We start from the raw sequence: 14,790 nt of genomic DNA on the forward strand, positions 1-14,790 counted from the left end.
TCCAGAGACCGGCTGATCGTCAGCGCGTCCCTGAAGACAACAGACCCCGCAGTTGCTGAGGAAGTGGCCGTGGCTCTGGCACTCGCACAGCCATGCGTGCACACCGTGGTCACCGACTCAATGACAGCGTACGGAAGCTTCCGCAAGGGGGTAATCTCTTCCGCGGCCCGAGCCATTCTGTCCAAGTGCAAGCCACCGGGAAGAGCCATAGAGCTCGTGTGGGTCCCGGCTCACTCGCGGGTAGCAGGCAACACCATCGCCGACTACCATGCCCGAGAAATGTCAATCCGGGCCGAGAACGAGCCGGAAGAGCTACCGCACCCGGTTACCAGCTTTCGGGACATTACCCGGATGTACCGAGAGGAGAGGCGCAGACTGCCGGAACCGCACCCCAAACTGACTAGGCAGCAACAGACGATCCTGCGTCGAGCGCAGGCGGGATCGCTTGCGCATCCCGTACTGATGAACCTCATGTACCCTGCGGAACACGATACGCTCTGTCCGTTTTGCAAAAGAGAGAGGGGCACCCTGCCACACATCTTGACAGAGTGTACAAAACTCAAGACCCCCCCTCCTTCCCTTCCCCACAACACCCCCAATCCCCAACCCCTTGAGCGATGGGAGACCTTGTTGACCAGCCCCGCCCTGCTGACTCAGCTCGCACTGACAGACAGGGGCCAGGAGCTGCTGGGAACATATGGGTCCCGTAACTAGGGAACCACCCCGTCTGGTGCCAGCGCGCACCACCGATTTCTTGGGCTCAGTAAAAGTTGATTCCTCCTCCTCCTGTCAGGGTCTACGCCCAGTCTCTTAGGATGGCTCTTCCGGTTTTGGTTTCTGCGAGCCGATCGAGCTGGGCATCTCTCTGTGCCTTTCCGATCTCCTCGAGCCTGTTGTGCAAGCTGATGTTCAGCAGCTTCTCGGTGCTCGTGCAGTGGAGAAGTCCGAGTCCCGTCTTGTGGGACTTGAGGATCCTCACATTGATCTTATTGCGTTCGTCTAGCCACCAGTTATGAAACGCGGCGACGTACGCAACGTGTCTCATGGCGAACAAGTAAACAAGCCGCAACAGGCTTTCGTCCCGCATGCCGGCCTTTCTTTTCGCGACCCTCTTCATGAGACGCGTGACCGCAGACACCTAGATCGGTAGGCGATTGGCCGTTTCGCATTGGTTCGGTGTTTCTCGATTAAAAGGCCCAATACCCGTTCTTCTCAACCTCGCGCATCACCTGGGCGCTGCTCGGTCTGATCTTGATCTTCGCGTGCTACTTTGGCTCTGTCGTTTTTCTTGCGCCTTTCGGTAGTAACACCAAGAGATCCGACTTGCTGGGAGAGCAGATCAGGCCCCACACGTCCCGTTGGTCCTCGATGGCATCCACCGCTCTCTGTAGCGATGCCTTGATGAACCCGTTGCTGCTACCCGGGACCCACAACGTGATGTCGTCAGCGTATGTCGTGTGCCGCAAATCCGCCAGCACTGCTAGGCGCCGGCCGACGCTGATCATCGAGATGTTGAAGAGCAGCGGCGATATCACCGAGCCCTGTGGAATCCCGGGGCTGCCTAGCTGCTTTTCCTCTAGCTTCAGGTCATCGACTTAGATTTCTGCCGTTCTGTACGTCAGAAGCCCGCGTATGTAGTTTTATTACCTCTCGCAGAGGTGCAGCTTGTTGACCTGGGCCAGGATCGCAGAGTACTTGACATTGTCGAACGCGGTCTGGAGGTCCAGAATCAGCACCGCCTTGTTGCCCCGCGTCTTTATCCTGCCACCAATAATTTCCGCCTTCAGCTGGATCATTGCGTGCTGGGTGTTCCCGGAGTCAAAGCAGAGCATTGACTCCGGGAACCGGTTCTCTTTCTCCAAGTAACGCTGCTAGCGGTTCATCAGAATGGGCTCCATTGCCTTCCCGACGCGCGAAGGCAGCGAAATAGGCCATAGGTTCTCAATGCTCGGTGGCTTCACGGGTTTTGGTATAAGGATTGTCTTCGCCGTCCTCCACTTCATGGGTGTACTACCCGACTTCCAGCACTTGTTGAACAGCGCCGCCAGGCTCTCTATTGCCGTCTCACTGAGATTCTTTAGGGCTTTGTTGGTAACCCTGTCCGGGCCGGCGGCATAGCGACAGTTGAGTGCGTGCAGCGCTGCTCTGACCTCCCAGACTTCGACGTCCCTGTCAAGCTTCTCGTTTGCTTCGCCGCAGTAGTCTGTGTGCGACTCCTCCCGGCTCGTTGGCAGGTACTTAATGATTCGTCTTTGCACTTCGTCGGTCGCACGCATAGAGAGTATAAATAATTGAGAACTATTTTACTCGGGATAGGTTCAGTGGATATAACCAGCTGGCAAAGACTCATGTTTGATCAGCGCACCCGCCGGCCGTTTTAGATGCAAAGCATCTCTTAGTCGAGGGTCCGGCGTCCACACCTCTCCTCCTCTTCACACCACCTGTGCGATAGCGCGCGCTGCTGCTCCCCCCTCCCCTCTCCACACCACCTGTGCGATAGCGCGCGCTGCTGCTCCCCCCTCCCCCTCTCCACACCACCTGTGCGATAGCGCGCGCTGCTGCTCCCCCCTCCCCCTCTACACACCACCTGTACGCGCTGGTCCTCATCTCCCCTCCTCCTCTCCACTGCAGACAACCAGGTCCGCGCCGCTGCTCCCTTCAGTTGCTGCTTTCTGTCGAGACGGCGCTGCGCCGTCCGATGAGGTGACAATGGACGCCAACGATTCTGGCAGTGCTGTGAAGAACCGACGACATAGACCTCGCATTCAGTAATTTCAAGATCTAACCGTTAATACGACAGCCGTTGACGCTGCACTTTACCAACCACAAAGCCGTTATAATAAAGGCAAAACGTCCCCCCACTACTTGATAAATAAAGACGAAATTTAACACGCTACTACACGTGTCTTTACTCTAACAACCAAATCACACGCGACTACTCACAACCAAATAAATTACACCATCTTCCCACGTGGGAACCCTGAGGAACGTTGGTGGAACTCCGTTCCAAGTCGTGCAAACTCTTGCAAACTCGAGATGCTTTGAATCTCCTCAGGATTCCCACGTTGCAAGATGGTGTAAGTTTTTCTGACAGATGACAAACGCAAACGTTTGTGTGTCGATATTTGGAAGTTCGTTAACCATTCGCGGGTGTTCAAAATATTTCTAGTGCCTTGCAATATAGGTTGTGGCATATAGCACAGGCGTAGCTTGGGATCATCAGACGCGTCAACATTTTTTGACTAGAGTGTTTTCACGGGAAAATAAGAACAAATATCCCATGAATCCGTTTTGAATTATCCCGCGCAGAGTTCACGCAGGGATAATTTTTGCTCTTTCTCGCTCTCTTCAGCCTTCGAATAAACACAAAAGCAAGTGGTAATTTTTTTTCTAAACGTTCCTTCTTGTGCCTTACCTTTAACATAAACTTCTTGTTACTTTGAAAGCAGTGAGCGCAGAGGTGCCTCAGAGAAATTTGTACCGAATATTCTTCTATATCAATAATGTCATAAGCTTGCTTCAAACCACTTCACCGCAGACCACTTCACTTCTGCCCCTCCACAGTCTTCCTACGCTGAAGTCTAGGAGGGCAGAGGCTTTGTCAGTAGTCATTCAGCCTATATCTCTGCGCCCCGTCACGCATAACATCGCTGGAAACAATTGTGAATAAGAAAAATACGAGGGAGAAGAAAATGAAATCTCTTAGGAACATAGACAATATACCGCATCCGTAGAAAAAATCTCGGGATCTCAAGGTTAAAGAACCTCGCCTAATCCCAGCCTTGCGGTGTGCAGAGGAGCATTTATCCCACAATGCTCCTCGTGGTGTTTCCGAAAATTTCTTAAAACCTGTGCGGCAGCTTTTCACCGTCATACGAGCGACGTCGTCAAAAAATAGCAGTGGTTTAGCTCGGCTATGCCAGGATATACGCAGCGTGACTTAAGGTTCAGCTAGTTATTCTTAGCTTTCCGGGTTGTCTAGCAGTAGCTTGATTATCCTGCTTAGTGCTGCTGCAATGACACACCCACAGTATACGCATTAAATGACACATGTCTATTTATCAAGCGGCTCCGGCGCCGCGTCATCAATCGCACCAGAGCTAAGCTGGTTTCACAGGCGCAGGCCGGTGTTGCTGGCACTGTAGAGCCATCGATTCCACACCCAGCCACCCCTCGCATGATCATCAAGAGGACCGGGCCGCCACGTGCGGAACGTAGGGCGGCGAAGACGCTGGGCGCGTGGCGTGTGTTATGGCGCGTTTATACTTCGACGTAGCGTAGGCGCGCGCCCGCGCGGCACTGTTATGCTACGTCTGCGAATGCCGATCCCTCTACACTCCGGCGTCAGATAACCACCGGCGTGTCGGACGGAGTTCGGCGCGGTTCGGCGCGGGCGTCGGGATAGGACATGTCTCTATTCTGCGCGGGAAACGTCGGGCTAGTCGGGCTGCGTCGGGCCACCGGCGGCCCCGTATCCCGTCATGCACCTCGCAAACCCATCTGGACCACCCGTACAGCGCCCGCACGCGTCCGTTTGCTCGACTGTTCTCTCGGCGTGCTCTTTTTGGTTGTGCCCGACCGCTCGACAAGTGCGCAATGGAAGCTTCGAACCACAGCGACGTGTCCAATGCCGTGGTGGATTCCCTTATCGAAGCCATACGTCGGCACCCCTGTGTCTATGACAAGAAATTACGCCCACCTCCCCTCGCGGGAACCCTGGTGTGATGCAACGCATCTCATGCGGGGGGGGGGGGGGGGTTCCATTGGCGTTTTCCATCGTGTTGATTACGCTTATAGCAGGGATTCTCACGCGAAGGGAAGGTGGGCGTAATTTTCCATTTTCACCATGCAATGCACATGAAGTACAGGTGTGCTCAGGTACGGTTTTATTGCAGACGAATGGGCTCAACCGTCTTAGTACTGCGAGAGAGTGCAAGCGTAGTGCGTACGACCGTCGACTGAGACCGTCTGAGCGCGGCATGCCGCTTTATATTCACAGCGCTCGAAGGAGAGGAGAGTGGGAGAGAAAGACAGTACTGCACATGCGCAGCGCGCGCAGCGCCGCCCACCGGCGCCTAGCGACGGAGTGAGAGCGCGCTGCGCCAACCCGCAGCTGTTTGGGCGAGAGTGTTCGCTATCGGAGAGGAGAGGAGGAGAGGCGCAGCTGTGCGGAAAACGCCGCACAGACGCAGGAAGGACAGAGGGGCGAGCATGAGATGCGTTGCATCTAAAAGGATTGACTACCGCGACAATAGCTCCATTCGATTCAGACGCGATTCCCTACAACGCCTGCACTGTTGCACGGTGCGCTGCAGCAAAGTGCTCGATTCGCCGCTTCAGGAATGGTGCCGTGCACCGCGTCGCTCGATTGCTCATGGTGCTGCAGCGGTGGAGCCGCGGTGCAGAGAACCGCTGCACCTGCTACGGAGGAGGTGCAGCGATTAGGTGCCGTGAGCGTTGGGGCGTTGCGGGTTGGCAGGCGGCTACCGGCAGTTGCGGGGACCGCGTGAAAATGTCCGTCGAGCTCGAAGATGCGTGGGACAAACTTAGCGTCGCCGCTGATGCGTACGACGCATCCCAGATGGCCGTAAGCATCCAGTTGTAGAGGACGACAGGCGAGGATGATTAGAAGACGACTATGACTGCACCTCCCTCGATTGTAAACACGCACGGGCGCTACTGACGGTGCAACCGTGATGCACGGCACCGCGTACCCACGCTGCTACACTGCACCGGCACCACAGAACTTCCTCTGCAGCGTTGCCGTGCACCCCTTCTGAATCGAATGGGGCTTATAACTAACGTTGGTCAAATATTTCGCGGATATACTTAGACCGCTTCCGCTTACGCCGCAGCCGACGAACCAGTAAGGCCAGGGCCAATTTATGACATGCAGGGTACGCCCAAGCCATGATCAGGACACAAGTGTGCGAAAATACACGGACAGACAGAAAAAGACACGAAGAAAGGTTCAAACAATGGTGCTCAGGCCGCACTGTTGCAAAAACGCGGCACACGGCCGGGTTAATGGAGGCACAAAAAAAAATTCCCCGCATTTCCCCGAGGGGAAGAATGTGAAAGTGCGGATGCACGAGTTGAATTTGCGCGGTTCGGTAATGTTCGCGAGAGAGAGATCACACACACACACACAACTACAAAGAAAGAAAGATGCATTTATTCACAGACACCTATTTGTGTTGTCGTTGTACTTGATTGCTAGAGCGGATCTCAGCTTCCAAATTTCGTGTCAGTACTCCTTTAAGCGGGTGCATTAGCCCTTCTCACGCCCGATTCCTGGCCAGTCCCCCAATCCTGGCCAGGCAGCGCGCGCCCATCTCCCCCCGTTGCTAGGGAAGACGAGGAGCGCGCGCACCCGCAGCTGTTGCTATGCGGACTACGGCGGCGGACGATTCAGGCTCGCTTAAGTGCATTCGCATTTAAAAGAACGTGCGCCTAGGTTTTAGGCCGAGTGTTTCGCGCATTCCACGACAGCTGGCGCACTAATTGCAAAACCAACTCCTCATGCGCCAGCCGGAAGCGACGCTGGCTGCGCTGCGCCGGCAAAGCTGGAGTGTACACTGGTAGAAATTGCCGCTGGAGTAGTCTAGCAGACGTGACGACGCCGACCGCGCGGTGTGACGTCACAGCTCCTCGCGCTTGCACAGCATGCTTCTCCAGGAGCCACGCGAAACTGCTCAACCTCGCGCAGTGTAGCTCATGCTACAAAATCAAAACTGCTGGGAAGATTGTTTCCCATCGGAATGTCTGCAGAATCGCCCGCGTAGTGGCCACCGTGGCTCAGGGTGATGACGCAATTCCGGGGAAGCCACAGGATGTTGTCCCCGGTCTGGGGAGGCCAGTGTCTGATTAGATTCCAACCTGGTTTCTCGAAGCGCAACCATACAATCGTCGCTCACACCACAGCCAGGTGTGCGGTCGACGGTCACGCTCGGGTGACCTGATCGCTTGGCTCCCAGCCTGCAGTAGGTCGTCGCACAGACCTCTACTATCACTCACGCTCGTCGTTCGTGGCAAAGCTCAGACTGAGGCTAGCTGGTTGCACTAGCTTTGGTGAATTATGTACTACAGCTGCGTGTCGCCTTGTGTGTTTAGTCCTGTTCGTTTGTGTGTGTGTGTGTGTGTTACGCCCACCCTCCGCCTTACAGCTGGATAGCATAATGCATTTTTTGCTACGTTTTCATAAATGCAGAAAGTCCACGCCGCGTAAGCGCCGACATACAGAAAAAACGAAAACAAACTGCTTCATTGTCCGCACGCTCGCACGCCGAGCGCCGTAAGTGTTATTGCCCGCGGCACCGATAGTGGCTGGCACTATTTATTAAAAAAAATTGTCTTGCAAAAGTTGTTAACTTCTTCTTGAGCAGGGACGTCTGTTTCGTCCTCGAATTCCATGGGAGTATTGCCGCTCTTTGACCAGGGTTCCCACGGGTCTCCATATTCTGTTATGGGTACGCTCCTGCAATAAAAAAAAAATGGAGCAAGACACAACCGCTGAAAAACTATTACGAGGTAAGATAAAAAAGTATTGCGTCAGCTTCCGGTTCAAGAGAGACTTCGCGTGAGGATTGAGCCGACAGTTGATGAACGAAAAAGTGTAACCCAGTGATGTGGCGCTTAATGACACAATCAAAACGTAATCAATTGTGGTTACCAGTGACATACCGCGCGAAGCAACAGCACACGCTAATACCCAACGCCCGGGACCACCTCAGGTGACTTGCTACATATGTGAAGGTGCCTATGGCTAGTGCTGCGTTTGACGTCACAAAAAGACCTGACTAAGATGTAGCTTTATTCCTAGGTTTACAGCAAGGAGTTGCGCTACCTGCGCTGGTACGTCCCCAATAACGGCGTCCAGTGTAGTTAAAGCACTGAGAAACAATGCAGCGAATGGCTTGTCGTCCGCACCGATTTAGCCTCTTTTCAAGGTAAGTGCGAGGAAGATAGATTTCAAATAACGCTAAACTAAATACCTTCCAAAGAAATGGTGCAGTTACTAAACCTGCTAGTTGACCGAGCCGGTGAAACAAAATCAGTTTTGGGCTGTGCTTATTGCTATACCGTATGCTCGGGCGCATTTATTGTGTGCCCGAGGTGTCTTACATTTGCGTAACGATGACATGTGGACTAGAAATCAATTATGCAAACGGCATTGACGCGAAGCATCTTCCATGCCGCGCTAGGGAAACTTCAGATAAATGAATCTCATTCTCTGTGAGATCACACAGAGGGTTGCGTCAAAACATTTCCTTAAGTACTGACACTGCGAATCGCATTTCAACCAGAGAAAGCAAGTCCAGGCAAGAAAAGTTTCAAAATACCCGCCAAGTTCACGGAAATGGAAGTTTACAAGGAGAGTTTTCTAATCCTGAATAGCCATATTCTAGATTAAAGCCCCGGCGCCGAATTCCTAATGCAGTCGTATGCTTTCCGAATGATCATCCCGTGCTTCCAACGTGCAAAGCTATATGCGTTAAAGAATAAATCGTCCACGCGCCCCTGATGAGCCAACGTCAATACCGGATATATAGTCCGCTTGGTTTATGTTCCATGCTTGATGAGACAGCGCGGCATCTCTTACTTGAAAGGCTTACAACAAAAATTTTCGGCTTAAAATGCTTGCACAGTGTGCAGCAGGAATTTGTGTTTTCAGAATTGAAGGAAAACGAAAAACAAATTTAAGAGGAGACTTAAGCGCGAGACACATGCACGACTAGTGCACGCGATTTGCATGCGCCTGGTCGTTACGACTGATCGTTAGGACCGGTTTTGGCGTTAATGGCTGGTCGGAGGAGGCTCACGACGTGCGACTGGCAAGCCAGATGCAATCGGGCCATCGTTGCGATCGTCGTGAGGCCACAGCCAATGAGAGCGCGCAACCGGCTTGCGTTGCTCAGGTCGGCTCGGATGCTTGCGGAGACAGTGTAGCTTCCCTTACTGGAAAGGTTTACAACAACAATTTTCGGCTTCAGCGATAAAATGCTTGCACAGACAATATCCTAGAGACAGCGCAGCAGCAAGAATGTGTGTTTTCGCCTTTCGGTTGCCGTTTGTGTTTGCTTTTCCAGACTGTTGCCTACGTGGCCGTCACCCGACGGCATTTGCCGTAGTCGCATATGGCACAATTATTCCAAAATGGCAATGGCTGTCACCAAACCAGTCGTCGTTGCAGACCTGCAGCGATGTCTGGAAGTACAACTGGCCTACGCGCGGCGCACGTTCAATTGCTGAGATACGAAGTTGAAGAGTTTAGAGCGCAGAAGCGACACCTGGCATTTTAGGCGCTCCGTGGTGATCGCTGCGCGTTAATTTTGGCCACCTGGGCATCTTTAAGCTCCGCCAAAATGTCGACACACGAGTGCGTCCGCTTTTGCTGCATTTGAAGAGCAGCCACCGCTGTCGGGGCTGAATTCGCGTCCTTGGGCTCAGAAGCAACACGGCGCAGCTAGGATAACTAAATAAGTTACGCTTAAGACTACCGCCACGTCGTGCACCGGGAAGCGTCGGGGGGCTACTTTGTTTCTGACTTGCCGTGTTGCCTTCTGTCTCAACAAAACCGCCGCCTGGTTGTGTCGGGCAGAGTGTGACCGGCTGCTCTAGCGTCCGCGAAGCAGAGAGAGAGAGAGAGAGAGAGAGAGGGAGATATTTGGCGCCCAGAAACAGAATGGCTGCGCCCATGTGTAAAAAATATCACGTAGTGCGGACCGAAAAATGAAAATCCCGGCCGCACATAACAATGAGAGAAAAGAGTGCCGATACTCTAATAGCCTTTATTTAGTGACGATAGGCGCAGCGAGTGGACAGCTACGGGTGGTTGTTAAACTGCTCAGCGTCGGCAGACTCAGTTCAGCGCTCTTTTGCTGGGCTTGCCATTCAGCAAGTAACTGCGACTGCTCACATAGAGGGTGTTAGACTTTGAGCGTCTTTAAAACTTCGAGCACCAGAGGTGTTTAAGCTTTTAGTTTCGCCGTCCAATGTTACCAGAAAATACCAAGATAAAAAAACTGGCTCCAATCCACGCTGCGAAGGGGGTTGATCTGCGAAGCTGTAAACGCCACCTACAACGATTACACACGCGGCGTCAGTGGAATCCATACCAGAGACTCTGCCAACCGTTACCAGGGGTTCACGGGGCTGGATACCCGAATGCATCTACGACGGCTAAAAGAAAACGGAGAGGTGCATATTTCGGAGAGTGAGGAGTAGGGTGGCACACGCGGCTATGACGTCATCTCTCTCACTGCCTCCCTCTCACTCTTGTTTCATGCGTCGCCGCCATAAAGCACCCTCCCGGCCCCCAGACTCTGTTGAGTTCACCACTAGTCCAAAACACGTGAACGCATGAATAAAAACATTGTGCGGTTTGCACTTCACACGACGGATTGAATGAGCGCAGGTGGCAGACCCGCTGCTGTGCGCGTTGAGTACACTTTTCATCTGCACATGTACACGTGTGGTCGTAGCTTTGTCGCCAAAACGACGGACTTTCACTCTGTTTCTCTATTCGGGTCGAGGTTCGATTCCTGGCGGTGCCACTAGTTTCTGTAGCCTGGGTGTAGCCAGTAGCCAGTTTGCTTGTGTGGCCAGTAGTAGCCTGTAAGTTTTCTGTTGACGCGCACACGAAAATTCCCTTGGCCGGTAAAGGTATACTACTTCGCAGTAGAAACCGAGATCACGTGAGCATGCGCCCCGTGAGGAGCGCCCGGCGTCGGCCCAGCCCTCATGGTGTGATCCCTGGCGTCCTGTTCTGCTCGCCAGTTCATGTGTGTTCGTGCCTCAAGCGGGGAGCACAGACTCCGAGTTTGCATTACAGGCGCAGAGTTCACGAAGCCGGTGACCGCGGGGTTTAACGCCTGCTGATGCGGTTCAGCCTCGGAGAGATGTGAAAGGCTGGGCGCAAAATGATCCGGGCCTCCCAGTCACGGAGAACATTGTCGACGAATCGTGAGGGGGCGCCAGCCCTGCTGTCTCTACAGCCTTGCACCACTAGGGGAAGCTGAACCCGATTGTTCTAAGTTTTCCTTCATAAAACTTACAAGAAGAAATAACAAGAGGAAATACGTGATACGAAAAAACAAATTTGCCTCCCACTAAAACAAGAAAACAGTCGGATTTCGCAGAGATTTCCTTTGGTTACAAAACTAATTCTTTCTATTATGTCTGTTTTTGTTTCTCGTGCCACTCGCCATCTCGTTCCACTCTAATGAGTTTGAAATACGGGAACGTTTACACCTTCGCGTGCGTAAGATGAGATGCATTCCCGTTAACGCTTGATCAGTAGGAGGATGCTGTGCGCGGCTCAGGAGCTACAAGTCTCGCGCTTGGAGGAAAAGGTGGCAGCGGTGTACAACGTATGAGCCGCTCCCGGACCTTCCCCACTGTGTTTTGATTGCCCAACTATAAATCTGTTCTGACCACCCAGCACAAAACGCCCAGCGCAAATTTCCAGCCCCCAAAGCGTGTGTCACGTGACATATTTGCTTACCCGTCTTTGATAAAGTCGACCACGGCAGCCATGTCCAGGAGAGGCTCGAAGAGCTGTTTTTCCCGGCCATCGGTCATGTAGTGGAACCCCTTCACGGACGCTCTTTGGACGAGTGAGCGCGTGTCGCAGCCGCCCATGTATAGCGCCAAATGGGTCAGCAACTGGTTCTCCGTTTTCGGAACGAAGTAGAATTGGGGGACCGTATAATCCATATCCAAATAGGGTGGGAAGAAGTACTCGATCGTGAAGTCCCAACGATCTCCGACCGTTGACAGGTCAGAAGGTACAAACCCCGGGGGCAGGACGTACTCGTCCAAGAAGATCCTCACCTGCGCGTGCCGTGAAACGCACACGTCTGCATACACATAGGCGGCTGCTGTTTCGTTCAACAAGGGTAATGCTCCTACGAGGGGGTTGTAAAAGGGGTGTGAAACTATTCCCGATATCTTCTGAACTGCGCATGCCCCCTTCCCCTTCGTCTCGCCCTTATTTCTGGGCTATGTGATTTGGAAACTTCATCAACTATCTATAATGTAAAAACAAAAAATAAGAAAGCTGTCAGTTTAATAAAGCCAAAAATTGACTGAAACTTTGTTGGAGCGCGGACCACTTTTTGTTACTGCTGGCGTATAAGTCCCCCATAAAAGTATTTCTGGCTAGAACTTTGGGGTGAATACCGACGCAGTCACACAAATGCGAAGGCAAGTTAAGTTTCGTGTTCCCTAAAAATCATCTGCCATCTTCCGCACTTCCCTCGCGGCAACGCCAAATAGTAGAGGACCATTTTTACCTAAAACTCGTAGTTAAAGTAACAGCCGTAATGGTAACATAAATATTATCACTGTGAATATTATGAGCGCTGTAGGCAGAGGACCAGGCGACGCTGTCAAATCTCTACTCCATAAATTACTGCCCCTGCTTTGAGGTTCCTGTATTTTGGCGTTGGCACTTGCGCGACAGTGGCGGCTCCTGAGGGGGGCCGAGGGACCAGGGCTCCCCTGAGACCACTGCTTTCCCTCTTTGCCTTCCCCTTTTATATGCCCATGTCCACCAGTTCATCCCCCCTATCCATTTTATCCCTCGGCCACGTAATGTTCTGGGAATGAGTTTGTGGCACAGAATAGAAGAGCGCCGGCTTCGCAACTTCGTTGTTGCACCACCTCCCTTCCACCCCCTTTCAGCCTATTGTTCAGTAAACTCTCCCTTTGTATGCAGTACCCCGTTTCCTCCTCTGTCAGCGATGTTCCCCAATGCGGGCACCGTTTGCGTGGTAAACACATGGAGCTTCACCTGCACCAATAGCCTGGATCCGGTTTTCTCTGGGGCAAGCGAGCTTCTGCAGTGCCCTGGAGGCTGGAACCGGAAGCAGCTCTGTGGAACACTCTTCTTCCTAACAACGAAAACCGGCATGCTTTGTCGTGCAACAAGTCCGTTCACGGTCTGCTTTTACCCCAACCGAGAATTTCCCGGACATCTTTCGCTTAGATGGTCACTCACATATCCACATCCTGGCCCCCCCGACCCAAAACAAGAGATGTCGTGTACGCCTCGTTTCGCGTGCTGCCGACGACGAGTCATTATATACGGCTTCAGAACCCCTGCGCATGTCGCTGAAACTGCCCACTCAAGGCATCTGATGGAATCATGTTAGAGAACACTTTTAACCTTTACGAGTTAAAAGGAAAGGCTTGACGTCATGATCATCAGTACACTTATATCATCGAAATATTCTGGCCGAAAGGCGATTACGGATGAGTTGAATTGTAGCGTTTCTTTTCCTGTTGCTGTATCAACCGGAACTCGGCTTGAGCCAAATATATCGCCATTGACTTATTTTTCGTCACAACGCCTGTCAAGCCACTAAAATAATAGAGAGAGAGAGAGAAAGGACTTTATTGAGGTACCGGCAGTCCGGGACGGGTCAGGCCACGCAGGGCTTCACCGTCCCGTAGTCTTCACCGCTCACCGCGGCGTCGGGCCGACCCCGAGGTCTACGTCTTGTCGGCGCGGGCTACTTGGAGTGCCGCCGCTGTCGCCCCTAGCCCTCGCTCCCGCAGGAGGAGGCCGAGAGGAGTGCGGGTTCCCCTTTCGCCTTTGCCTGTCCAGTGCAGCCTCGAGCCGCTGGATGGCCCTTAGCTGATCTTCTCGCCCCGAAGAGCGCACTGAGTCCGCAATGTCCGGTGGAAGGATCGGCCTCCCCGCACTTGAGTCGTGGTCCGCACATCCCCACATCAAGTGGGCCAAGTCTGCGTTCACACGCGCACGCACACTGCACACCTCGTCCTCGTACATGTCCGGGCACACGTGGCGCGCGAGCGCCGGCGTAAGCACCGTCCTGGTTTGCAGTTGTCGTAGAAGCACGGCCTCTCTCCTCGCGAGCCCCGGGTGGGGCGGAGGATAGGCCTGCCTCTCTGTCCTATACCAACACAGCGTAGCTCCATATGTGGTCAGGGGCTCTGCGCCGTTGTCGTCCTCGTCGTTGCTTGGCTCCTCGTCGACGTCGGCGTCCGTCGCTAGCGCGGCCCGGCACGCGGCGAGATCACGGGCCGCAGCGTCGGCTGCCTCGTTGACGTTCCTGTAGCCGCCTCGCAGCTCCCGACCCATGTGGGCCGGAAACCAGCGCACGGTCGTCGTTGCGTTCTTGCGCGCGCCTTCCCCGATGCCGGAGAGGACTCGCATCGTTGTCTTGCAGACCATACCCCTGGCGAGATTGGCGATGGCCGACTTCGAGTAGCTGAACACCGTTCGCGTGTCGGGGTGAAGCAGGGCCAGCGCTATGGCCGCCTCCTCCGCCTGTCTGGCGGTCTTGGCTTGCACGCTGCCCGCACTCAGTACTTCTCCCGTGGCGGCTCGTATCGCCACCACGGCGTAGGTGTCTTCCCTGTCGCGGCGTTTGGAAGCGTCCACGTACACCGCGTCGCTCCTCCCATTGTACCCCTTGGCGAGCGCGCACGCCCGCGCCATCCTCCGCTCCGAGTTTCGCCCCGGCGCCACGTTCTTGGGTAGCGGCGGGATCACCAGGCTGCTTGCGATGTCGTCGCGCAGCGGTACTAGCTCGTCCTCCTCGTCGAAGGAGCAGCTTAGTCCCACGCGCTGTAGTAACCTTCTGCCCGTGCGGGTCGACCCTAGGCGCTCCAGTTGAGACGTTCGCTCCGCCTCGCTGATCTCCGAGAGCGTGTTGTGTACTCCTAGAGACGCGAGGGCCGCGTTGCTCGTGCTGTTGAGGAGGCCCAGGGCCGCCCGGTACGACTTGCGTATCGCAGCGTCGATCTTTGCGCGTTCTT

General features: G+C 53.9%; 1 protein-coding gene across 1 annotated transcript in view; it reads right to left on the bottom strand.

Moving 5' to 3' along the window:
* Nucleotides 1-7,366: 7,366 nt before the first annotated feature.
* The window catches only part of LOC144159987 (cholinesterase-like), a 35,514-nt gene continuing 28,090 nt past the window's right edge, over nt 7,367-14,790 (bottom strand). Inside the window, exon 4 of the mRNA XM_077691614.1 lies at nt 7,367-7,477. Within this exon, the coding sequence (XP_077547740.1) occupies nt 7,367-7,477 (111 nt within the window). The remainder of the gene's footprint in view (nt 7,478-14,790) is intronic.

The sequence above is a fragment of the Haemaphysalis longicornis genome, unplaced genomic scaffold (genome assembly GCF_048455015.1).
Source record: "Haemaphysalis longicornis isolate Haplotype H1 unplaced genomic scaffold, Haemaphysalis longicornis Haplotype H1 scaffold_10, whole genome shotgun sequence".
In the NCBI taxonomy this organism is placed as follows: domain Eukaryota; kingdom Metazoa; phylum Arthropoda; class Arachnida; order Ixodida; family Ixodidae; genus Haemaphysalis; species Haemaphysalis longicornis.